At 43.8% G+C, this 23,918-nt stretch overlaps 2 protein-coding genes across 14 annotated transcripts in view; both read left to right on the top strand.

Annotated features, from left to right (window-relative positions):
• The window catches only part of CLIP1 (CAP-Gly domain containing linker protein 1), a 77,834-nt gene extending 70,963 nt beyond the window's left edge, over window positions 1-6,871 (top strand). For all 11 annotated transcript variants that reach the window (XM_068911726.1, XM_068911724.1, XM_068911723.1 and 8 more), the window contains 5 exons: window positions 2,468-2,585; window positions 3,053-3,212; window positions 4,001-4,050; window positions 5,596-5,720; window positions 6,409-6,871. In XM_068911726.1, the coding sequence (XP_068767827.1) occupies window positions 2,468-2,585; window positions 3,053-3,212; window positions 4,001-4,050; window positions 5,596-5,720; window positions 6,409-6,631 (676 nt within the window). In that variant the 3' untranslated portion in view covers window positions 6,632-6,871. The remainder of the gene's footprint in view (window positions 1-2,467; window positions 2,586-3,052; window positions 3,213-4,000; window positions 4,051-5,595; window positions 5,721-6,408) is intronic.
• Window positions 6,872-7,559: 688 nt separating this feature from the next.
• VPS33A (VPS33A core subunit of CORVET and HOPS complexes) lies at window positions 7,560-17,203 on the top strand. Of its 3 annotated transcripts, none has more exons than XM_068911423.1 (13): window positions 7,560-7,706; window positions 7,877-7,942; window positions 8,354-8,481; window positions 9,021-9,210; window positions 10,030-10,146; window positions 10,852-11,026; window positions 11,802-11,995; window positions 13,940-14,066; window positions 14,246-14,313; window positions 14,920-15,057; window positions 15,728-15,865; window positions 16,035-16,203; window positions 16,759-17,203. In XM_068911423.1, exons 1-13 carry the CDS (start codon window positions 7,605-7,607, stop codon window positions 16,950-16,952), a joined length of 1,806 nt encoding a protein of 601 aa, XP_068767524.1. In that variant the 5' UTR covers window positions 7,560-7,604; the 3' UTR covers window positions 16,953-17,203. The 3 variants fall into 3 exon arrangements, with proteins under 3 accessions (XP_068767524.1, XP_068767525.1, XP_068767526.1); XM_068911424.1 differs by having other exon boundaries at window positions 7,576-7,706; window positions 8,939-9,210; XM_068911425.1 differs by lacking the exons at window positions 7,560-7,706; window positions 7,877-7,942; window positions 8,354-8,481 and adding an exon at window positions 8,496-8,853 and having other exon boundaries at window positions 8,939-9,210.
• Window positions 17,204-23,918: the final 6,715 nt, after the last annotated feature.

Genomic DNA, 23,918 nt, shown 5'->3' with positions numbered 1-23,918 from the left:
AAATATATCTGTATACACTCTCAAACCGTTTTGCCTTTTTCAACCACCTAAATGCTTGTGCCTCCCTTTTACCAAGGCCAGTAAATGGCAAGCTAACCGTTTATGTGCAAAAAAAACATGTTTCTGGTCTTGATCTCTAAGATGAGGATCTGACCAAAAAGTGGAAACATTGGCTTAATAACAACTTCCTGAGCATGAGACAAGTTGCTGGGGTCCCACCTGCCCTTCTACAGCTGCGTGAAGAGCAGAGAGAAACCTGGGCGAACTCTCAGGTATGGGAGAGCTTGTGAGCAGCAACTTTGATGCTTTAATGCTCGTACTTTAATGCTTTCCCGGTCTTAAAAGCACAGAGTTGCAGCTCTGTGGACTGGAAAGGGCAGCTGCGCTTGTCAGCAGCCTTCTTCCCCAGCATCTGATACGTTGGAGGGACGTTTGTCCCACCCGTGTTTTCTCTTGCACGCCTCTGAGCTTTTGACCCAAATCAGCAAAGCATTTTAAAATGTGGGTTAGGCTCGAACATGGAAGTGTTCCTGCTGAAGAAAACAGATTGCTCTAATGTTTTTAGTGCTCTGTTGAATCAGGGTTGGCAAAGGATAATGAGGAGGTCGATTAAACGTTGTTGCCCTTTTTGTTAACAGGAGTATAAGCTTGTTTTTGAAGGCAAGATTGTGCAGTCTGCAGTTCATTGTGTTTCTGTTTATATTAATTCTCTCATTGTAAAAATATACCAAAAACAAAACCAACCTTTTGATTCTTGTGCGGTGGCCGCACCAGCGTTTCTAAACCCCAGATTCTCCACTTGCTGCTTCCGTTCCCGAGTATAATCTTAACAATGAAAGAATTACATTAATTGTGCTCTCGTTGTCGAGTTGCCTATTTATCTTGAGTCACTGAGATTATTTCATGGTCTGGGTATCGTGGCTCTCACTAACTGTAGATACCATGGTTATGAAAACTTTACGGTTTGGGCCTATCAGCTATCCCCTACTTACTGTGCACAATGTCACACACAAGGACATGTTCTGCCCCTTGAACAGTCCTAAGAGATTGTAGTGTTTAGTTACTTGGATGAAATCACTATGCCATTTGGTCTCTTTGAAGTATTGGCTACTTCACACTCTGTATTTTGTACTGAATACACATTCTGATAGGTTAGTTCGCCAGCCCTGAAAACTAGTAAGAAGAAAAAGCAGCTAACTTCTGCAGCAGTGAGCCTGATTTTTCTAAACTGAGATGCGTGAAATTGCACAGAAAACGGACTTCATCTTCAGAAGCTTAGTTGCACCCTAGATAAGTAAGCAGATTTTGCAGTGGCAATAAATGCTTTTCAAAAGGACAGAAGTCTTTCAGCTTGTAAGGAACTATATAGCAGTAGCCCTGGCATCAGGGGACAATTATTCATGTGTGCGTGTATTTTGTGACCCATCAGGAAGACTTGTTAGTATTAGTGTGAGAATGCCATAGCCTGCAGTTCAGCAATGCCCTCTCAGCTACCCCACAGCAAGGGGGCCAGATCTCTCCCGTACTTAAGTATTGCTAATGCAATCAAATGACATCTAGGCTGTTGAAAGCCCTTGTTCCCGTCGCTACCTTAAATGGGGTGGTGCTGAGTCTGTTCCAGTCTGGGGTTAACTGTAACTGTGGTGCCGACAGGGTACGGTTTCACATCACCTGTTAACTCTTTGGATTACTTTTGAAAGCATTAGTTCATGAATACAAAAAGCATCAAATGCTTTTCAGTTATTCTGATGCTGGGTATATGGTAGCCACGATGCTCTAAGGACACCGTCAGAACAGTAATTCTAGGTAGAAGTCATAGCTCTTATTAGATCAACTGAAAAAGTTAGGAAAACAGACAAAATTGTACGTAGGGAGTGTTTATGCCTGCTTTGGGGGTTTTCTTTTTAGAGCTGCCTTTCAGGAAGTAAAACGTTACAACTAGTTTTCTGCTGAAACAGTAGCTGTTAAAGGCCCAGAAGTTCTCAAAGTATGCATCTCTGGCAATCATGATGTTATTGAAATTAGTGAGGACCAGCTGATATTTCCAGTATCATCAATGCTTTGCATGACAACTTGTATAATGAGCTTTGCATGTATGTTTTGTTGCTTGTTAATAATTTTCAAGAAGTAACAAAACTCTGAAGTTAGGTTTTGTGGAACATTCTGTGAGAAATGTTTGTTTATCCTATATCTTCCCAGTTTATTAACTTGTTTGTTTAAATTCAAATGGATACGATGATATGCAGATTCTGGCATGTACTACGTAGGTAAACTTTTTGCTTTGTTTCCGCAGTTGTAAAATCTGAAATGTTTATACATATAAACAAATCTCAGTCGCATACAGAATTGAAGTTTGTTTTTAAGAACCACTTTTTACAGTAGTCTTAATATTTGGATTAAAATTATTTGGGCAACAACAATAAACTCTTCTTTAGATGATTTCTGGTTGTATTTGGTTTTCTTCTAGAGAATCAACATTAAAAAAAGAAATTGATGAAGAGAGAGCATCTTTACAAAAATCCATCAGTGTTACTAGTGCCTTGATCACACAAAAGGATGAAGAACTGGAAAAACTCAGAAATGAGGTACAATTTTGAAAACGCAGCGGTCAGGCTGCTAGATGTTTTGCTTTTGTAAGTCTGTTGTATTAGGGTGGTTATAAACTTGGCACATAAAGGTGATAGTTTAAATCTTTGCATAGGTGTTGATGGAAGATTTTTTTTTTTTCTGTTTAAAGAGATGTTGCATCTTTGTAGCTTTCCTTGTGATTTTCAGAAGTCAGTGCTTTGAACAGCAAGATGCTTCTCTTAATTTTGGATTAAAATAGGGGTATAAGTGTCTGACTTGCAGTAGTTGCTACTAAAGAGTTGGCTAATTCTCTTTTTACTTGACCATAGCTAAACCTTAGAATTAAATCTGAAGATATCTGTGCCTAGTTCAGAGGACTGCTGACGTATTTTGGGTGGCTATTTAGCCCGTACTACTAAGAATGTTCCATTGGTGTTTTGACTTCACTCTGGACGGCCTAAACGTTCGCAAATAATTCTTGCAGATCACAGTGCTCCGTGGAGAAAATGCTTCTGCGAAAACCTTGCAGTCAGTAGTTAAGTCCCTGGAGTCTGATAAGTTGAAACTTGAAGAAAAGGTGAAGAACTTGGAGCAAAAACTCAAGGAAAACAAGAAACAGCCTTTAACTGTAACTAGCTCCTCAGGTAAAAGGGAGAGCTGTTTGCTCTCTCTATGGTTTCAGCTTTAATCTTCTTGTGTACTGAAGTCAGCTATTCACCAGATAGTTAAAAGGAAGTTTAGCTAACAGACTGCCTGATAAATATGGCTTTCCTGTTGTAGGTCATGTGCAAAATTTGAATGAAGGGAATCGGACTGACTGTAAAACAAGAAAAGCTAGTGACATTACCAATTCACCTCCCTTATACTAGGGGTGGGGGCAATTTGACCTGAAATTAAACATTTTGGAATGGTTTATGCATATCCCCTCCATGGTATAGACTTTCTGTCCAAGAGCCTTTCTTAGACCGATTTTTTTTCTTCTTGTTGCTGCAAAGTAACTTGTAGGCATCATAACAAAATCACCTACCTGACCACAGGACTGGCAATCCAACATTTTAGACACTCGTTCTTTCCTTTCCTGAGCTTTGTAAGGGCTGGACCACCACAGTCTCATCTTTGTAACAGAAATGAGACTTTCCTTGCAGATTTGTGAACTACAGAAAATACATATATTTCTGTATTTAAATAAATAATGTGCAGAGTTGAATATGCTTCTGTAATTCACTTGTAAAAAAAAAAAAAAAAAAAGGTTCACACTTGCTGAAGTTCATACTGAATGATCAGAAAGAGGTAAAAATAAGACGTTTAGGAGAACAGAGAATATTACAATATTTCTGTCTCTGACTAAGCCATGGTATGCTTCATAATTTAGGTTACCGGGTATTTATATCTTGTCTTTTTTTTCTTTCTTTCTTTCTTTCTTTCTTTTAAGGTGACACTGCCACTAATCTACTTCAAGATGAAAGTGCAAAGGAGAGTCAGGTATTTGGTCTGAAATACCAGCATATTAAAACAGCAATGTGTCTTTAGCAAGCAGAGTGAAATATTTTTCCAAAGACGTTTCCTGTCACATTTTGTAAATCAGGATTATAATGGGCTGATTTTCTTTTCCCTTCTGTTTCTGAGGGGCAAGATTAATGTCAGGAAACATTAAGTGATGAACTCTTACTGGAGAAATAGTTGAGGCTATAGGGGCATGAGGAAACAAGCAGGAAAGCAGGATGTTTTAGCAGGGGTGGCAAGTTTTGACCTACAGCCTGCTGGTGAGGTGCAGCCCGGCAGAGCACGCTTGTAGGGCTCTCCTGTGTTGTTCTTCCAAAGGCTCCTCAGACATGAAGGAGGAGCGAGCTGTGGCCTGTGGAAATGTGCTTGCCACCATGGAGAAAGGGGCTGTCCAAGTGCTGATGCCAGTTCTAAGCTTCTGCAGTTGAAAACGTTTATCTTTGCTATTTTTAACTGCAGAACTTACTCAGAATTGCAGTTGGCAGCAATGGGGTAACGAATTTGCTTAGTTAGAATATACTTGGTAACAATGTTTAGGAGACACTCATGAAAGAGTATGATTATCATGAAGAGCATGTAAAGTGCTGCTGAGCAACAGGCCGTGTGTGACAATAAATGCCTAGGAAACAAGGTTATAATAACAGCACTTTCTGCTTATTATAAAAGTTGTTAGATCACTGATGTCAGTTACTTTGATGTAAAAAAAAAAATAAAAAATAAAAAAAAAAAAGGTCCTTCCTAGTAACATAGACTATGTAGAGATCAGTAGTAGTATTATTGACATACTAACCACCTTTTTATGTTTTCTTTCTTTTTTTTTTTTTCTTCCTTGCATCCGTTGTATTCATCTACTGCTGGCAACGCTTTCTTCTAATCAGCATATGGTTTGTTCTGCTTCTTGGCTTCTTTTATTTTTATTTGCTATGTTAATTTCCTATGCATTACTTGACCACTTGCCTTTCAGCCTTGGGACAACTTGTGCAGTGCTGCCCTTCTGATCTCTGTGACTCTGTCTGTGGCTCAAACTTGCTTTGTGAGACATGTTTGGAGAGAACGTGTGTGCTGCACTGTCCCACTGCCCCCTCCTGGGTAGCTCTGAGTAACCCCAGTCATCCCTGGTGTATCTGCTAAAACTGCAGGTTCAAAGAAACACACATGCTACTCTGATCAGGATTATACAACTTGTTTTTATGTTTATAATGCAGCATTAAAAAAATAAATTAATCTATCAGTGGTGGGTGGAGACCCACCGACGCCCGTCAGACATGTTGGCCATTGGGTGGAACTAGTTAGCTCCCTGCACAGAAGTTGTATGGAGGGTCTCAGAGGTCCTTTGGGAAATTCTTCACAGTTCCTGCCCCCGTTCTCTCAGTCTCCCCGCATCCTCTCTGTAATACAATGATCTAATGGTCAGAATTAATGTAGATCTGTACATTTCATTTTGGGGGGCATTTATTTGTTGCTTGTTTTCTCTGGAAGTGCAGTCCTGACCCTGCTGACTGTCTTTGTTCTTGAATGTCGTAGATTGACTTCCTCAATTCAGTGATAGTAGATCTGCAAAGGAAAAATGAAGAACTGAAGCTGAAGGTGCAAACAATGTGTGAAGCAGCCCTCAATGGCAATGAAGAGGAGCTAATTAATTATGACAGGTATAAATCTGAAAGGAAAACTTACTTGGTTTGTATTTCAGAAACTGGTGCTACCAGTCAGCTGCGCAACGCATCAATCAGTCTGATCATCAGCAGTTGTGAAGGACAAACATGACTTTCTGGTGAATTTAGGGTGATTGAATCCAGCCTTCTTTTAGGTCCATTACTACTGTGAATCTGGTGGTGAGAAAACTGCCATTCTGTGATAAACACTGGTGTATTTTCCCATATTTGCTGTCAGTCTTGGTTGAGTTTGTCCCTTTCCAGATTAAGTAGAAGAGTCTGCTCTTAAGAGGCTGGTAGCTGCATTGAGATGTGGGGATCTTGTCCAGGCAGAAAAGCAACTCAAACCTATTTGAAATCTTCTAACTTCAGATCTCTTCTATTAAGGAGAAAAAAAATTACCCCTTTACTTTTTTTTAATAATATTTATATCTGTGGATACATTTACACAAAAAGAGCCGGTTTGTTTAGTAATGTTACAGCATAGGGGAATCTGGAGTCCTGTGGGAGGTGTCAGACGAGCTTCAGAAGTGTTTTTGTAATTTCTTCTTGTTGTTGACCATTGTGCTGTTCCCTTGATTTTAATAATTATGAGACAGCTTATTGTGTGAGGCAGGGGAGTAGCCCTTCCTCCTTTATTGAGGAGAAGTGTCCTGTCTGACTCATACTGGCACTGATCTTGCAGTGAGGAAGAAAGCCAATCAAAGAAGAAACCTCGCCTCTTCTGCGATATCTGCGATTGCTTTGATCTTCATGACACTGAAGACTGTCCAACCCAGGCACAGATGTCTGAGGACCCTCCCCATTCAACCTACCATGGCAGCAGGAAAGAAGAGCGCCCCTATTGTGATATTTGTGAGGTGTTCGGGCACTGGACAACCAATTGCAATGATGATGAGACCTTCTGATGCAATTCAAGGCCAGGAGAACAAACTGTTTGTACGCACTAACGGGACTGCTTATACCACCAGCATTTGTGTGTGCAGATGTCAGGAAAAGGGACAGTGTTTCTTGACCCCTTGTTCCTGTTCCCCTCACCCATCCACTCCAGAATCAATAAATTGATAAAGTATTTTGCTCTTCCACTAGTAAATACCTTTCTCCCCTTTAATAAACTTAAGTGAAATATAAATAAATGACTTAACAAATGACTTTATGCTGTTTCTTCCCAGCTTTTGGGTTTGTATGATCTCTAACTAAAGATCTGCCCCTATCTACCCTTGCATTTATTAATGGGAAAACGTGTATAGGAGAAGAGTGCTGCAGTTATGTTAAAGCTTATTTAAATACCTTAAAATTATGCTGTTAATTTTCATATTTGCACTAAACCATTAAGGCTGCATTTGTACATGTAGATTTTTTAAGCTTTGTTTGACACTGGAATGGGTTGAGAAATATTTCATCTTTATTTTCATTTACTCATTAACTGTTTTATTGCGCTTCGGTCAATGAATATGAGTGGAGTGCGCTACCCCGCTGGCCGTAGCGCCTTCCTTTTCGGTTTGAATAGAAAAATGACGAAGCAGGTAAGAGAACGCAAGCTGCTGCGGGGGCATCTTTGGAAACGGCGTCTGCTGCGCCCGGTTGGAACAGCGTGTGCGACATCCCCCTTTTTGCGTTCTTTCGGCGTCTATAGAGTGTGCGTGTATATACGTATATATATTAAAGTTATATTTTGGGAAAAAAAAAAAAAAAACCCGCGTCGTCTTTCCCCCTCTTTTCAGTTCTGCTGGGGCCGGGGGGGGGGTGGAGCCGCGCGGCTCCCTGGCTGCGGGGCCGCCGGGCCGCGGGGGGGCGCTGTGGGCGGCGGCGGCGGGGAGGGGGCGGGGCGGCGCCTGCCGGGCTGTCACGTGGGGCGGCGGGGGGCGGGGCGGGGCGGCGATGGCGGCTCACCTGAGCTCGGGGCGGGTGAACCTGACGGCGCTGCGCGAGGCCGGGCGCCGCGAGCTCCGCGAGTTCCTCGACAAGTGCGCGGGCTCCAAGGTGAGCGGCGGCGGCCCCGGCCCCCCCCCTCCCCCTTCCCCTCCCCTGTCCCGCCGAGACGCGGCTTCCGCGGGCGGCCCGGGCCGCTGCCGCCGGCGGCCCAGCCCGGCCCTGGCTGCGCGCAGCGCTCGGCTCCGCGGCGCAGCCAGGGCCCCGTGCGCTCTCTGCAGGCCATCGTGTGGGACGAGTACCTGACGGGGCCCTTCGGGCTGATCGCCCAGTACTCGCTCTTGAAGGTAATCGCGCGGGGGGCGCTCGGCGCGCCGGGGCGGGGGGGAGGATCAGTGTGTGTTGGTGGGTGGGGAACGCAAACATTTGCGGGCAGCGAGCCTTAGGGAGCTGTCCGGTAACCCGAGCGAGTCAGAGCTGCTGGTTATGGGTGCGTAAAAGTTGGTGCTTTTAAGGGTCTTTAAAAGATGGTGCTTCTGGGGACGCCTCGCACCTGGTTCGCCTTCCAGCGGCGCAGTGGCCTAGGGCTGCGTGACCCGCGGGGGAAGCGGCGGGGGAGATCTGCGCTGCTCCTTGCTAAAGCCGAGCAGTGGGCGGGGGGAGGCTGGGGAGCTTCTGCTCGTGTGCTCCTCTTTCGAAAACGGTGTCCAACACCGAGAAGGCACCTGCAGTTGAATAACGCCCTTGTCTCTTTGTAGGAACATGAGGTGGAAAAGATGTTCACCCTCAAGCCGGGCCGTCTGCCCCAGGCTGACGTCAAGAATATCATTTTCTTCGTTAGGCCCAAGCTAGAGCTAATGGATATAATTACAGACAATGTGCTCAGGTACAGATAGTGCTTAAACCGAAAGCCAGCGGCTGCGGAGGGGGTGGCTCGTGGTTCCCTTCCTGAGAACTGTCACGCGTTCCCACCCAGGTTTGGCTGTGAACTTGCCGCATGACTTGTGCTCTCGGGGCTCGGCATGGGGAACTATGTGCTCGTGCTGGCACTGTGCTGCCGCCACTTCCGGGGCTCCAGGCACCCTGGGAAGGGAGAGGGGATTTTCACTGTGACGAGAAACGCAGAGGGAAACCTGGACGTTCCTTTTAATTAGCTGGAATGAGTCATGCTTTGAATGATCCTCCTTTTGAGAACTGCAGGAAAACGAAGTCACGTTGACCTGGTTTCACGCCTGTGGCTCTGGGCACATGTGGCTAGGTACAAAATATTCTGAAATAAAAAGTTAGGAGTGAAAGTTGATAGTAATAACTAAGCATAGCACTCTTCCTTCCTTTGCGTTCAGTGCCCCTAGCCTACGGTCTGTGCTGTGCTGCCAATCTGCGTAGCTGCGTTACCGTTTGCTGCGCCCTGCCTCACTTTTCCAGGGAAGACAGAGGCCGTTCTCCCCAGAGGGACTTCCACATCCTGTTTGTGCCGCGGCGCAGCCTGCTTTGTGAGCAGTGGCTGAAGGAGCAGGGCGTGCTGGGATCTTTCATCCACCGAGAGCAGTACAGCCTCGACTTGATACCCTTTGACGGAGACCTGCTGTCCATGGAGTCTGAGAGTGCATTTAAGGCAAGTGCTTGTCTCATTTTCAAGGAAAAACACTTTGTATCTGGCTGTTGGTGTCTGATAGAGAGGCTCTCAACGTGTTTTTCAGTTACCTACACAGCAGTAAAAGGCCTTGCAGAACAAACATGGTTTGATTCTGCGCGTTAGGGAGTCAGAACTTCTCGGTTCATTTTCCAGCTAAACATTGAGCAAAGAATCATTTCACCAACCTATATCCTAGCTGTAAATTGTTGGTCTTATTTTCACTAATTGGTCATTCATAACGCTCAAAATACTTAAGTCGTTGCGATGAACTGGTGTAGTTTTGGTTAGTATGCTGCAGAAGACTCATGTGCGATGGTTACTGTTGTGCGCTAAGCTGTACTGAGAGTTAACAACTGTCACGTACCAACTGTGTATCCTGTTTTCTCACTATGTTACACTTAGGGACAGAAATGTTTGAGAGACTTTCTTTGGCCATCTCAGCCTTATTAATTCAAGCCAAGAGGACGTGTCGTGGCTTGTTGCTGATTGTCAGCCACTGTCATGAGGTGCCTTGCTCTCAGATGAGCCTAATTAGAGGGAGAGGCTCTCTGCAGTCACTTTCTGGTTTTGTAAATCTACGCCGTCAAGCTGGAAGCAGTGTGTGTGGTTAGAAAATATAACAATGGTTTGATTAAAGGATTAATACACTAACAACACATACAGTTGAGATCCATATTTGCCAAAGGCCGTAGTTTTTTTTCCCCTAGCCTATGCCTCCTCTGAACTGTTCACAGTTTGGCTGTGAAAGCCTCTCTGTCAGATCGATACCTTCCATTGGGAATCCTTCTCGTTGTTTAGGAATGTTACTTGGAGAGCGACCAGACAAGTCTGTACCATGCGGCGAAGGGGCTGATGACACTGCAGGCTCTCTATGGAACCATCCCTCAGATCTTTGGGAAGGGGGAGTGTGCCCGGGTAAGGCAAATGCTGCTGCTTGAAAAGATGCATTTAGTTCTTCGAAACTGCCTTAGGGACTGTGTGGCTAACTGACATCTGTGAGGCTTTTTGAATCCAGCCGTGGACCCTTCTTATCATACTGGAATTTCAGGATCATGTCCAGCAGATCTCTGTCATCTCTGGTCAAAACAATCCCTAACTGTTCCATAAATCTCATTGTCAGAAAGATCTACCTGATTTCGTGTATCTTGCTCTTAGTTACGCCACCATTACACTTTCAGCAACTCGTCTTTCTGTGGAGTTTAGCACTTAGTCGCTCTGTTGGCATCAGAAAGACTGAACAAAGAGGGAGATGTGCAAACTACTGCTCATGCCTTATGTTTTTCATCTCTCCATATAGGTCACTCACCTTCTTTTTGTCTTCTCTGATCAACGTACAGTTTAATTGCTACCTTTTGTAATTCGGGAGAGGCTTGAGAGGAACCCAGTGCCTTGGCCACAGTCGTTGCTGTTGTGCTAAGCTACCGAGAGTAGTAGAGAAGGCCTTGGTTTGTGTCTGCTTGTCCTGCCCCCCATCTCAGTCAGTTTGTGCCTCTTGCCTTTCACTTCCTTTACACAGGACCACATCCCCATACTTGCATGAGTACGTGCTTGTAGAGCCTAGAAGTCAAATCTGTCTCTTGTGGCCTGCACCATAACCAGACCGATGTGGTTTATTTTCAGCATGTGGCTAATATGATGATCAGGATGAAGCGTGAGTTCCCTGGAAGCCAGAACTCGATATTTCCTGTCTTTGATACCCTCTTGTTGCTGGACCGTAACGTTGATCTGTTGACACCTTTAGCTACGCAGCTGACGTACGAAGGGCTGATTGATGAAATCTATGGAATTCAGAACAGTGAGTACTGCAGGTCCAAGGGGGAGAAGTCTCTGGTGTGCTGGAGCAGGCTGCAGTGTGTCAAGTGGATTTCTGCTTCCAGTAAATGACAGTGATGTTGGAATAGCTCACTTGAACTTAGGAGGGGGATAGGTCAGACACTTGACTTAGCAATCCCAACCTAGAGCCCGTCAAGATCAGCTTTGCTCCCCTTTTTACCTAGGACAAGGACACAAGTACAGTACATGTTATCGAATTTGAATATTTTGGATGTCAGCTGGGTACAAACACGGTGACACAGAACACGCAGTGTGGAATGGAAGTAGAAATTTTAATGTATGTCTTCACCCTCCAGCCTGGATTGTTCATGTTATGCCACAGTGAGGGAAAGGGAAGAGTTTGCGGAACGCCATTCTGGGTTCTCCCCCTTTCTTTGGGAGGGAGGAAAAAGAACTCTAAAGAGGCATTTACAGCTTTTAATTCCCCCTGCTGTACTGATGACGGGCTGGAAGGCTGACTCTGAACCTCTTTGGAAGCAGGATAGTGCGTGCTTAGGTTCTGATACTTGGGTACGTACTTCTGGTACATGTGTGTCTAGCTCTCTGGGTTCTTCTGTCAGTGCAAGAGACTGTCCTTAATTCCCACATTCACGCTAAGTTGTTATTGTTATTAAGGCACTTATATTAGCTTTGCTGCTCAGAACTGCCTCCAGATCAGGGGACAAGTTTCATGCTCTGCTTAACTTCCTGTGGTGAAATTCCAGTTCTTATTGAGGTTATTTCTCTGTATTTGGTAGCTTATGTGAAACTCCCTCCTGAGAAGTTTGCCCCAAAGAAGCAGGGTGAGGGTGGGAAAGATCTCCCCACAGAACCCAAGAAGCTCCAGCTGAATTCTGCTGAAGAGCTGTATGCGGAAATCCGCGACAAGAACTTCAATGCTGTGGGGTCAGTGCTGAGCAAGAAAGCCAAGATCATCTCAGCAGCCTTTGAGGTGAGGCCTGTATCTGACCGTGCATCCCTTGGGCGTTCTTGTCGTCGGGTACAGACATGGTCTGTGTTCAGCGGGGCTGCAATTGGCAGTTTGAGCTGCTGCCATGGAATAATCTCCCAGCCAGAGAAAACAAAGATAATCCTCAGAAGTGCCTCCGGTCTGTTCCCCCATCCTGGCATGACATCAGCTCCACTTCAACTGTTCTGAGTAGGTGTTGGTCAAATCTCCTCTTAAGAAATGTAATGCAGATCCTCTGCTCTCCCCAGACCTCTGTTCTGGGTCTTTGGCTACCCTCAAAGCTAGCCTAAACTGCATTTCTGCTGTGTGAGCCCACAGTTCCCTGAACAGGAATTGCTTTCTTCAGTCTGCAGAATAGTTAGGTGCTGTTTACCTCTGCAAGAGGCCAAAAATTAATTGTAGCATACTGATCCATTTCTCTTTGTTGCTGTTGCTTGTTACATGTTAACGGAAAGTTGCTTGCCCCCTTGTATTCCCTGAGGGTGGAGAGAGAAGGCTTTAAGAAACTCCAGAATGTATGTTCATAGAGTATTATGGTTGGCATCAAAAACACTAGGAATGTGGAAGCCCCAACTTTTTTAGGAGGTTTGACCTCTAAACTGATGCTCACATGTTACCTTAGACAAAGCTGGGGAATGCTGTGGGGTGTGTTTGTGAATTTGTTTGGAAACATCTTATTGATAATTTGTAAAGAGACAGAGATTCCACATCCGTGGTTTCAGACTGCAGGGTGATTCTCAAGACAACTTGTTGTATTATTTTTTTTCTTTGCATCTTCACTTCTGCCATATTTAAGAGAGGGTAGTGGTACCTTAACTCAAATGGCGCGCGCTTAGGGTCATCTCCTGGTAAATGTGTATTACTGCAATATTAGAATTGAAGGCTTTAAGGTTGGATTATTCATACTGTTTGTTAAGAAAAGAAACTTAACAAATTGTCAGAGGTAATAGGTGATAATGAAACAGCAGCATATTGGCAGCAGAGGACTTCTTAAATTGCAGGCCTCATTATTATCACTTTCCTGCCTGCACTTGCCCATTTCAGTCCTTCACACATAAGTCAAATTATTATGTTTATTCCAAGTTGCAGCAAGAGCCAAGTAGCCCAAATGAAATACAGACCTCTGGACTGCTCTGACAGCTGAAGTCTGCAGTGTGCTTCATCAGACAATTGCTCAAAACCTGGGACAGTGTTACAGCCAGGTATAGTGAATGGCGGGCTCCTCCTCTTGAGAGAGATGCAAATCCTGCTATTCCTCAGCACCTTTAAATACTGCTTTAAGGGGAAGCATCCCCCCTGTCTCTGACTGCATTTGCCTAAAGCTCCACGTTTACTGGCAGCTAGCAAAGTAATTCATCTTTGCATGAAAAAGGTAAAGAGTTTTGCTGATTGGGAAACTAAGGAACAGATAGTGATGGCTGAAGTCAGATAAAAGTTAGAGAAAGATCCCAGTAGGAGTAGAAAGTAGAGTAGATCCCAGGATCTAGATGTCATCCTGGGAAATATGCTCTAGAGGACCCTGCTTGAGCAGGGAGGTTGGACGAGATGGTCTCCAGAGGTCCCTTCCAACCTATACCATTCTGTGATTCTGTGAAAAGCGGCAACTCTGGTTTAATGGAAAACAGCACTGTAATGCTGAGATCCTCTCTCCTGTGGTAGTATGTGCTAGCTCCTCTAATTATCAAAGTGCAGTTATAGGTAATGCTGTCATTTTAGTGAACACTTAAATTGTTTTGTCTGAAAGGTCAAACACCTCTAACAATATCTGTTGTTGCAAAAAAATAGTATCGTATACTGGTGTTCACATATTTTTACCTTTCTGTAATTTAAGCAGTGAGTAATGAACTTCTGTGTGATGAAATGATGTAGCTGGTGTATGGCTAATTACACTGAACAAGACCTAACCTAGGCGATGATTTTCTTTAGGAAAGACACCATGCTAAAACCGTCGGCGAGATTAAGCAGTTTGTCTCGCAGCTGCCACACATGCAGGCAGCAAGGAGTTCTCTAGCAAACCACACCTCAATTGCAGAACTCGTCAAAGACATCACCAGTGAGTATTCATTGAATAGTCTGATTTCAGTGTATCTAGATGCCCGACAACTTGACGAACATCATTCAGCTTTCCAAAGATTGGCTTTGTTCCCACTGCTACATCTCTGCTGAAAATATTAAATGTACAAAATAAGCTGTTAGTTGCTAACGTATTGATTTTTAATCTTTTCCCTTAAGCATCAGAAGATTTCTTTGATAATTTAACAGTGGAACAAGAGTTCATGTCTGGAATAGACACAGACAAGGTAAGTAGATAATGACATCTTGGGACTCTTGCCTTTTTTTTTCTTTTTTCAAATGTTTCTCTTCCCCCTCACCCCCCGCCCTTTTTTTCTGACAGCAAGAGAGGAAACATCTGATCTGGATGGTGTCCTTCCAGTGTCAAAGTTGTGAGTTCTCGTGTGTGTCCCCTTGTACCTTTCACAGAAGTCTCTTCCCGGTGACATGTGTCGCGGAACCTACTTGGAGACATTGCCGTACTGTGTGCTTTGCTAGTCTTCAGTTACATATCACTGCTTGTAATGCAGAAGTACACAGCTCAAGTGCTTTGACCTGTACAGTGGCATTACGTACTGTGAGGGCTCACTGAAAAATTCAAGACCGTTATCAGAACTTGTTCAGTGCATCAAACACGGTCTAGCTGATTTGGAATCAAACAGACCTTAGATGCTAGGTGGAACCATTGCTATATCACCATTTAAAAGATGGACTTGAGCTGCCTGGAGAGCAGCTGCACCCGCTTTCTTGCTAGTTTACATGGTAAAACTAGGTAAAACTAGATCTTTCTTTCCAGGTCTGCTAGGCACTTTAACAAAGCTTTGGCTAACAGTTTATGTTTTTTTTTTCCACAGGTTAACAATTACATTGAAGACTGCATTGCTCAAAAACATCCGTTAATCAAGATCTTGCGTCTTGTTTGCTTGCAATCTGTATGTAACAGTGGACTGAAGCAGAAGGTTCTGGACCACTATAAAAAAGAGATTCTGCAGGTTGGGATATAACTTCTGGCTTGTTAAATTTCAGAGAAAATCCACATTAAAACCTCATTTCTACAGTGCTTGCATTCTAGACAGCTACATGTGTAGCCCTAGGGTGTTCAGTGTGACTACAGATGTGCATGGATGCAGAACTGGGGCTTGCGTTTGGGCTGACGACTGTGACATAGTACGTAGTTATATCTGTCTCACAACATCTAGGTACAGAGAGGTTTGTATCATTGCATGCTTTGCTGTCATGATTTAAATGTGCCAAATAGGATACAGTCTGGAGAAGTCTTAACCAAAAAAATGTATCTTTAAACTAACACCTTTGCCCTTTTTATTTGAAAGCTACGCTTTTTTAATGATCTATCTGTTGTCTTGGCATAACGCATGAAAATGTTTTTAAGTGTTTATTTCTGCTCTGCACATTTGTAAATCACCGTGAGTTACGTTCATGAGTTTTAAGATGAATCTGCTCAGTGATCTTGAGGACAATGCTATTGGAATCATCATTTTGGGGAACCGTCATGGTGAATATCTAGATTTCAGAACAACTCCATTATTGAATTTTGCTACTTTATATTGGGGGGGGGGGGGGGTAGGCATTTTATACAACACTTAGCCTAACTGCTGTTGAACAGGTGGGCATGGTATTAAAGGCAAATTTTTCATGTTGCAGACTTATGGCTATGAACATATTTTGACCTTAAACAATTTGGAAAAGGCTGGACTCCTGAAATCTCAGACAAGTGGTAGGAATAACTACCCAACAATCAGGAAAACCCTGCGCTTATGGATGGATGATGTTAATGAACAGGTAAACATACGCTCCAGCTTCCAGTCAGTTTAATGTAATGAATACCACATCTAACATTACAGAATTATGTGCAGCAGGAAAACCCCTGTACTGCTGTTTTGTTTTTATGGTGCTTTGCTTTCCACCATGAAGTAGCGCTCACCTGCTGCTTGCATTTCCTCTCTCACAGAATCCCAACGATATCTCCTACGTTTACAGTGGCTACGCTCCGCTCAGTGTGCGCCTGGCACAGCTACTGGCTCGGCCAGGGTGGCGGAGCATAGAAGAGGTTTTAAAGATGCTGCCAGGCCCCCATTTTGAGGAGAGGCAGCAGTTACCTACTGGCCTTCAGAAAAAGCGTAAGTTTTGCTTTGTTTCCCCATTTTGGAGAGTCATGCATCTCTTTTAGGCTGCGATGAGGCAAACGGCCATCAGGGCTAGCAGAGCCCGGTCATCTACCTCATCTGCTTGTCCCACCACGATATTAGATCTGCCAAGCCCATTCTTGACGATTTTCTGACTTCTTCTTTAAAACTTCCAGTGACCTATTCAGCCTGCTATTAATGAACAGCACCATGTGTATTTAAAATACATCTTTATAATACAGAGCTGTAGATATAATTGCTAACCTTATACTGGGATTTTAATAAGTAACATTACAAAGAAGGTCAACATTACTCTCATAGTAGTAAGCCTGAGCAGACAGGGGCACATCCTGAAAAGAGACTACAGAGCTGGGAGTGTAGCCTGCATATCTGGGCCCCAGTCTGGTACTCTGTCCAGTAGCTTTCTCCTGTGATTCAGCTGCTATCTTTATTTTAGGAGATTTTGAGTTTGACTGCCAGGCAAAGGATAGGAAATGTTAAATAAAACTAACACAGCCTGTAAATCTCTCTCTTTCTTTGAATACACAGGTCAACACGGTGAGAACCGAGTCACCCTGGTGTTCTTCCTGGGAGGCGTGACATATGCAGAAATAGCTGCACTGAGATTTCTGTCTCAAATGGAAGACGGAGGCACAGAGTACGTCATTGCCACCACAAAACTGATCAATGGAACAAGCTGGATCAAATCCCTGATGGAAAAACTGGAGCCTGCCCCTTTCTAGGGTCTGTGGCAAGAGACTGTAAAACTGAGAGGCCGTGTGTGATACAGGCACATCGGTCCCTGGTCTTCTGGCATGGCTGCTTGGACATCAGGGAAACGTGATGGTGGAAGAGACTCTCCTGAAACCAGTTCATGATGCAGTTACCCTCATTCCTCTCTGCACTCCTTTGTTCCTGCTCCTTGTGGCACTTCCTGACAGACAAGCAGTGCTGAAAGGCACTGTCAATGAAATAAACAATAGGAGAAAGAGAAGTCACTGCCTGTGGTCTGAATCAGCAACCAAGTGCTAGGGGAGGGAGCCTGCTCCTTCCATTTGACAGTTTGCATCTTTCAGTTTAGTTTTAATCTGGTGCTGTGATTACTTTTTTGTCACCTCCCTAAGACACGCAGGAGGCAGGATAGCTTCTCTTCCTGATTGCATACCAATATTCCTAGTCTCTCTCATCTGATAATTCTGTCAATGCGCTGAGATCTGTTGCTAGCAGAGATCTGTACTCAGCTGTGCTTTAAAATGCTGTCATAGGAGGCCCTCTAAAATGTACTGATTTCCTTTCTGTTCTAAGGAAAGGAGCTCCCTCCACATTCTCTTATTTACTGTTAGCTACAAAGGTCTCCTTTCCGGGCCATGTTTGGGCTCTGTCCGGAACTATTGCTTTTGGACCCAGTTCTTTGTAGCAGTGTCTATCCACTGTTTAGACCTACAACCATTCTTCGTTCTAGGCTTATTCCTGCTACCATATGTGTGTTCCCAGTTACCTTATCTGACCCAGTAATTTTTTGTGATGATGTTCTTTTTACTACTTAGTGATACTTTTGTTGAGAGCTTGTAGCAATGCACATGAAGTGAACTGCAATTAGTGATAAAAGTAATGGCAAAGAACAAAGATGTGGCAGAAGGTGCTTTCTTTCCTCCACCATCATTGCATGGCTTTAAAGAAAATTTAAAACTGTAACTTTTTTTCCTTTCTAGCACTTGCAAGATTTGCACTATTATTATGTTGCTAGAAAGGTCACGGCTTGGTATTTCTGAAGCTGAGCTACAGTATTTGCAACACTAGCAGGCCACGTGGTGTAACCCTTTCAGTTTGTCAGCTCAGTGGGGACTTAAGAGTGACTTTATATAATCAGAAATGGAGAAATGGAAGTTGCCATCACAGCTGGGTGATGAGAGGAAAAGCCCTAGATGAAGGCTGTACTGTGGGTTCAGCACTTATCAGCTAGGGTTCTGCACATGGTGGGGGTGGGTGTTTTTCTGCGCTCAGCTTTCTCATGGTAGATGAGGAACTTCTGCTTCTCTAAGCTCCAGCATGTCATGTGACAAGGCAGCCAAACAGGCCAGGCCACAGCAACTAAATTTTTTTTCTTGGCAACTGATTGTGCAATGGAAAGATAGCTGCTGCAAAGGGGATGCAGTAATATTTTTAACTGCATAGGTTCAGATACACTCCGAGGGAAAAAAAAAAAAAAAAACAACAAAAAACACAGTTACATGCACTTAATTCACAACTTCATCATGCATAACTTACTTAAAAAAAAAAAAGAAACAGAAGGGGTGAACTGACAGGCTCCTTTTGGAGCTCCAGAAGGCTCAGCCTTTTAGTGTGAGAAGCTGGGACAACAAAACCAGGGACTGTTGCATAAGCCTGTGCAGCTGACCACTGGCAGAGCCTAGGCTGCTTGGCTTCAGACCCTTTGCTCCATCCACTGTCACTACACTTACTCATGCTCTTTGAAAGCAACCACTGGGGACTTTGCTTCACATTGCCTTTCATTTGTAAATTGTTGAAACAACTTTAAAATACACACACAGGCACGTGCACACAAAAACATTGTCTTTGCACACATTTCTGCTTAGTTACCCTGCATGCTGCATGTGCCCCAAATCTTCATTTTTTTCCAAGTTATTTGTCACACATAACTGTGGGATTTGGCCCTTAAGGGGGGAAAAAAAAAAAAAAAGACTATTGAATTCTGCTGAATTTGCCCCTTCACAGAGACCCTTTGTCCGTCCAACTCCAGTTTGCTTATTGTAATAAAACAAAAACTTATGTAATCATTTTTAAAGACATCTCTCTCTCTCTCTCTCTCTCTCACTACACACACACACAATAACACTAATTACAGTCCATGCTGCCATTTGTTGTACTATATTGGAAAAAATCTTTACAGGATTTCTTGATTGTTTAAAGGAAATATATTTTTAATCATTTGAGAATTTTTACTTAAGGCAGGCAAGCAACTTGCAGCCTTCGCTTATAAGAATAACAAGCCCTGATGTCATTTTTTTTCAATTAACTTACTTAACTTGAATTTAAATTAACACACTGCAACTTCAACAAGCAAATCATATGAATTATTCAAGAAGCCAATGTGGCTTGCCCTGCTAAGCTTTATTCATACAGTTCCACTGTGAAAGTACACAAGTTAGCAGTGTTTAAAGAGAAAGTTGAAGCAGCTTTGGATCATACTATGCAAAATTATGATCTAATGATCTATGATCTAAAAATTAGATCATACTATGCAAAAACAAAACAAAACAAAACAACCCCAACACTATTCAGTGTTCTTTCAGTATATCATTACACAGACTATCCTTGGTTTGGCCTTGAGGGTCTTTGTACAATCATAATTTCCAGAACCTTGAAAATTAAACTAATCACAAAGAAACGAATAGCACTGATTAAGCTATTTTTTTGTGACCCCAAGCTTATGATGTACAAAAGCTACAACGTAGTCGAATAAAAGAAACAAAGCAAAACACCAGTTCAACAGCTCACCTACCTTTCTCACTTGGCCCAACAAATGTCTTAGTAATACTAGGGTTTAAACTTGCTCTTGCTTTCAAAATAGTTTATGATGCTGAACACTTGGTAAACTTTAATTTACCAGCAACACTGCTGCATTGTTTTTGCACAGACTGTAGCCTGAACCACCAGCAATCAAGAGTCACACAAACTAGACAAAGTCTCTTCCTGGAACTATACAACAAAAACAATAAAATAAAGGCCATCTTGACGTTGACTGATTCTCTAGAGGAGCAATTACTACTTAACAGGCTTCCTGAGCGGCTTGATTATGCTCTGCTTCTGTCTAAGGCCTTGCTGACCATGCGGGTAATAATTTGATAACAAGAGAGCCTAATTAAATTAAGGGGCCATTTTCTAGATCATATTATCTTTGTAGGTAAGAGATTTGATTTGCAGTACATATAGTCTTCCCTTTCTCTGCTGTCTGCATTTGCCTAGTTTACAAGCAAAAAAACAAAAACAAAAACCCACTACCCAACCTCTACCTCAAAACACTTCCACTTTTCATAAAACATTATCGGAAAGCAGTTTGCTAAAAATAAACAGGTATCTTGTCTTCCCTGCCTCCACCTTCTTGCTGCAAAGGAGTGGTATCTCTTGGTCTCTCTCTCTCTCTCTAAAAGGCAGGGATTACTTTTTGGGTGTGCAAGGGCAAAGATTCAGCAGGGAACTAGTGAGCGTGTAGCAGGCACTGTCCTCAGTGCTCGCTCTCCTCTGATAACAGGGCCTGACTCAATCCACACAGTTCCATCCTGTAACCTGCTACCGATCTTGGGAGATCCCCAGCTGTATGCAAGCATCCTCCTCCTCGAGCGGCCCACTGAAGCACAGTTTGTCTCAGAGAATGGAGGAATATGCTCAACAGCCTCTCAGTTAACTGAACTGCAGAATGAAGAGCATAAGAAAGATGACACGAAGCTTTGTTAGCGCAAAATAAAGGCATTTAAACAAATGCAGGTTTTGACCTGATAACACGAGGAAAGCCATACTGCTTCAAAGCACAAAATACTGTTGACAAAAGCGCTCTGGGGAAGGGGAGCTATTTGGAGCATTCTGTACTGCTGTGCTGCACAGAGAGCAAAGGCGCTATGTCATATAATAATTGGTCCTGACCACACCTAGTGCATTAGTCCTCGTGTGGGCTGTAAATACAACCTCATTACTCCTGGCTCCCGGATTAGCAGATCAGAAGGGGATCAAACTACAGCACAAATCTTTTAGAAGCCAGAAATTCAAGGGACAGCTGCAGAACAAAGCCAGCTAGAAATAGGAACTTTACGAAGTAGATTCCATCATCTACCTGGGTAAGCAGTTTATTTCTCTGTCAACATCTCTTTAGGTAAGGGAAAAATATGCAAAGACTATAAATAGAAAACTTAAATACTTTGAACAACTGGGACGCTATAGCTGTTTTTAAAATGCAACAGCTTCTATAACATACACATGTGCCTGAGCTTGGGGGAAATGACTGAAACTATTTAAAAAGACCATATTATTTTTAATCAAAAGGAGAACTCTTTATGATAACAGCTCTTTAAAAATATTCTAAGTGGCAGGATGTGAATTCAGATTCCTTTGACTGGCTTTAGACTGTTTAGACGAGAAATGATGTTTTTAGGTTAGCCTTGTATCTGGTTTTAAATCCCTTTATGTGTTTGACCAAGAGTGCAAGCATATTTCTGATCAAAATTAAAAAGAACACGTCAACTGGGGACACAGTAGAATTTTTTAGATATGTCGTCACAGCTTTAAGTCTAAGGTGCCAATAACTTTCGAAGGAGTGTTCATATTTTGCATTAAACTAACTAATGAGCAACTTTCAAAAGGATGCATTAAGTATGACTTTAAAATACAAATAGAAATGAATTCTAAAACACCTTACCTTTTGTCTCCCGTTTAAAGGTTATTTGTAACATGCGTTAGAAATCTTTGTCTGTGCAAACTTGTATTTAAGTTCCATTTTCTCCAGTCTTAAACAAAAGGCTCAGTTTGTGCCAGTATCTCCATTAGATGCTATTATACTATTAAATATTAATGGTGGCTTCCTTGGAGGAATTGACCACTTTGATTAGAACATTCTGTTGGTAATGTACCGTCAGCAAATGCTCTAAACGTGAAGCTTCCTGGATGCACAGCAACTGACACAGCGGAAAAGACAGCACAAGCCAGCTGGACTCTGGGCCACTGGTCCTTAGATGCACATCAGTGTCCACTGCATGTGTGTCTATATCTTAATTTGCTTAGTTACCAGTCCTGACTTGGAGACTGTGATCAGATCCTGAACTCCTCCTCAACGCTGCACAGCCTGGTAACCCTGGAGAGGACTCTGTGAACAAGCACACACGATTCCAACCTGACGTTTAAGCTTTGGTAATTAACAAGCCTCTGAGAGAGCAGGGTGACCATTAGTCCTCCTGAACTCAGCCACTTCTTACAGCAGATTCACACCCACAGCTCTGCAGTTTCCTGCCCAGAAAGACTCATCCTGCCCCCTTTGCTTTTCTTTCTTGCAGACCGGGGGGGGAGCAGGGCACCAGCAGCCCCAGACACCCTACCTGCCTTGCAGTGCTGCAAGAACCATGCCGGACTCCTTTGCCATCCACTTCCTCAAGGTGCTGAAGGAGCTCCTGGCCTTCGTGCTGTTCAGCTACACAGTGCTGGTTGGGGCGCTGCTCCTCGCTGGCTGGACAACTTATTTCTTGGTGCTTAAATGACAGCTGCTTTTCTGCTCCTGCAACCACAGACTGGCCCAGAAGCAACAGACCCCGCTGTGCAGCTTGCCCTGGGCATCTGCTCAGCAAACAGAATGGCCGTCCCTTTCTCCTGCACCAACTCTGCAAGTGTTTTCTTTTCTTACTGCCTAATCACAATCTTATTTTCTTATGTAAAAAAGAAGAAAGCTTAAAAATATATATATCTATATGCATGCACCTTACTGATCTTTGTGGCTCTTGCAGGTTCTTTTTGTTTCCTTGACATTTGCCCCTGTTCTCTGAAAAATGTAAAAGCTTCCCAGCAGTTTTGTCCAGGGATTCCCACCCCTGCACAGATCCCTCCCAGCCCCCCCGAAAATGACAGCCTGCCAAGCACAGTGGAAGAACAGGAGAGATGCGACACTATTTGAGCGTGACCAACAGCTCAACTAAACAAGTCCTGCCTTGCCTAACTCTCGCTCATTAAGGGTGTGAAGGCAGAGAAAGAGAATTTACTTCTGTTTTTTTTCCCCTTTGTCCCAGAAACAGACTTTTCAAATCAGCACAAAGGTCCCTTCTCCCCGCAGCTTCATGAGGTACACTTTCACGGGGAGGGGTAAATGTCTCCAAAAAGGCATTATCTATAGGCCTTTTATTTGGGTCTCTCGAGTACACAGCGCTTTCAACAAACGTTTAGAACACAGAGATAGCTGAAAGACGTGACTGAGATACAGCACTGCCTTGCTAAAACTCAACTGAGCTGGGTAAACGGGGTCTCCCTGAGAACAGATATAACATCCTAGTATATTTCTCTCTCTTTACACGCATATATGTACTATTCCAGTATAGAAACAGAATAGACTTAATTGATCTCAACTCCAGCAGAGCCTTTCATGTGGAACCATAGAGGAAACGTTAGCTGTAGAAGCTAAGGATTATTGCTAACAAGGAACTAGCCAAAACCAAGCAGTGTATGTACACCTTTGAAAAATAAGGGTGAAGTAAACCAGAGGAAGGGAACAAGCAGAATCTGTCGAAGCCCATCAGTGGGATCTCAGCCAACCCTCCCATTGATGGCTTGGCCCACGTCCGAGGGCTGCTCTCTGCGAGCTCGGCTGGTCTCGGTCAGATGCCTGGGCCGCACAGGAGGCACAGGACAAACTGGGGAGCAAAGAGCAAGGCCCTGAACTGAGAACTCATAACAAGCGTTTCCACTTCAGAGGCCTGGCAACTTCAGGCCCAAGAAAAGTGCGGTTACCTCAACAGCAGAGTAGCCGCCGGTGGGAGCGGGGAAGCTGCGCGAGAAGCCCGACCCAACCCTTGCGCCAGGGCCGGGCCCAGGCCGGGGCGGGGCGGGGGAGGGGGGGGTGCAGAGCCGCTTTTCCTCAGCGCGCCGCGCTCCCCACAGCGCCGCCGCCACCGACCGTTAGGCCAACGGCCGCCCGCGCCCCGCGCGCATGCGCCACG

The sequence above is a fragment of the Struthio camelus genome, chromosome 17 (genome assembly GCF_040807025.1).
Source record: "Struthio camelus isolate bStrCam1 chromosome 17, bStrCam1.hap1, whole genome shotgun sequence".
Classification (NCBI taxonomy): Eukaryota; Metazoa; Chordata; class Aves; order Struthioniformes; family Struthionidae; genus Struthio; species Struthio camelus.
Note: the sequence above shows the minus strand (reverse complement) of the source record. Positions and strands in the feature narration are given on the sequence as shown.

Bases quoted from the DNA above. Each gene is read 5' to 3' on its own strand.
- VPS33A (XM_068911423.1), top strand. From the start codon at position 7,605: ATGGCGGCTCACCTGAGCTCGGGGCGGGTGAACCTGACGGCGCTGCGC. The intron at 7,943-8,353 runs GTAATCGCGCGG...GTCTCTTTGTAG, and splicing joins CCCAGTACTCGCTCTTGAAG to GAACATGAGGTGGAAAAGAT. The intron at 11,027-11,801 runs GTGAGTACTGCA...TGTATTTGGTAG, and splicing joins AATCTATGGAATTCAGAACA to CTTATGTGAAACTCCCTCCT.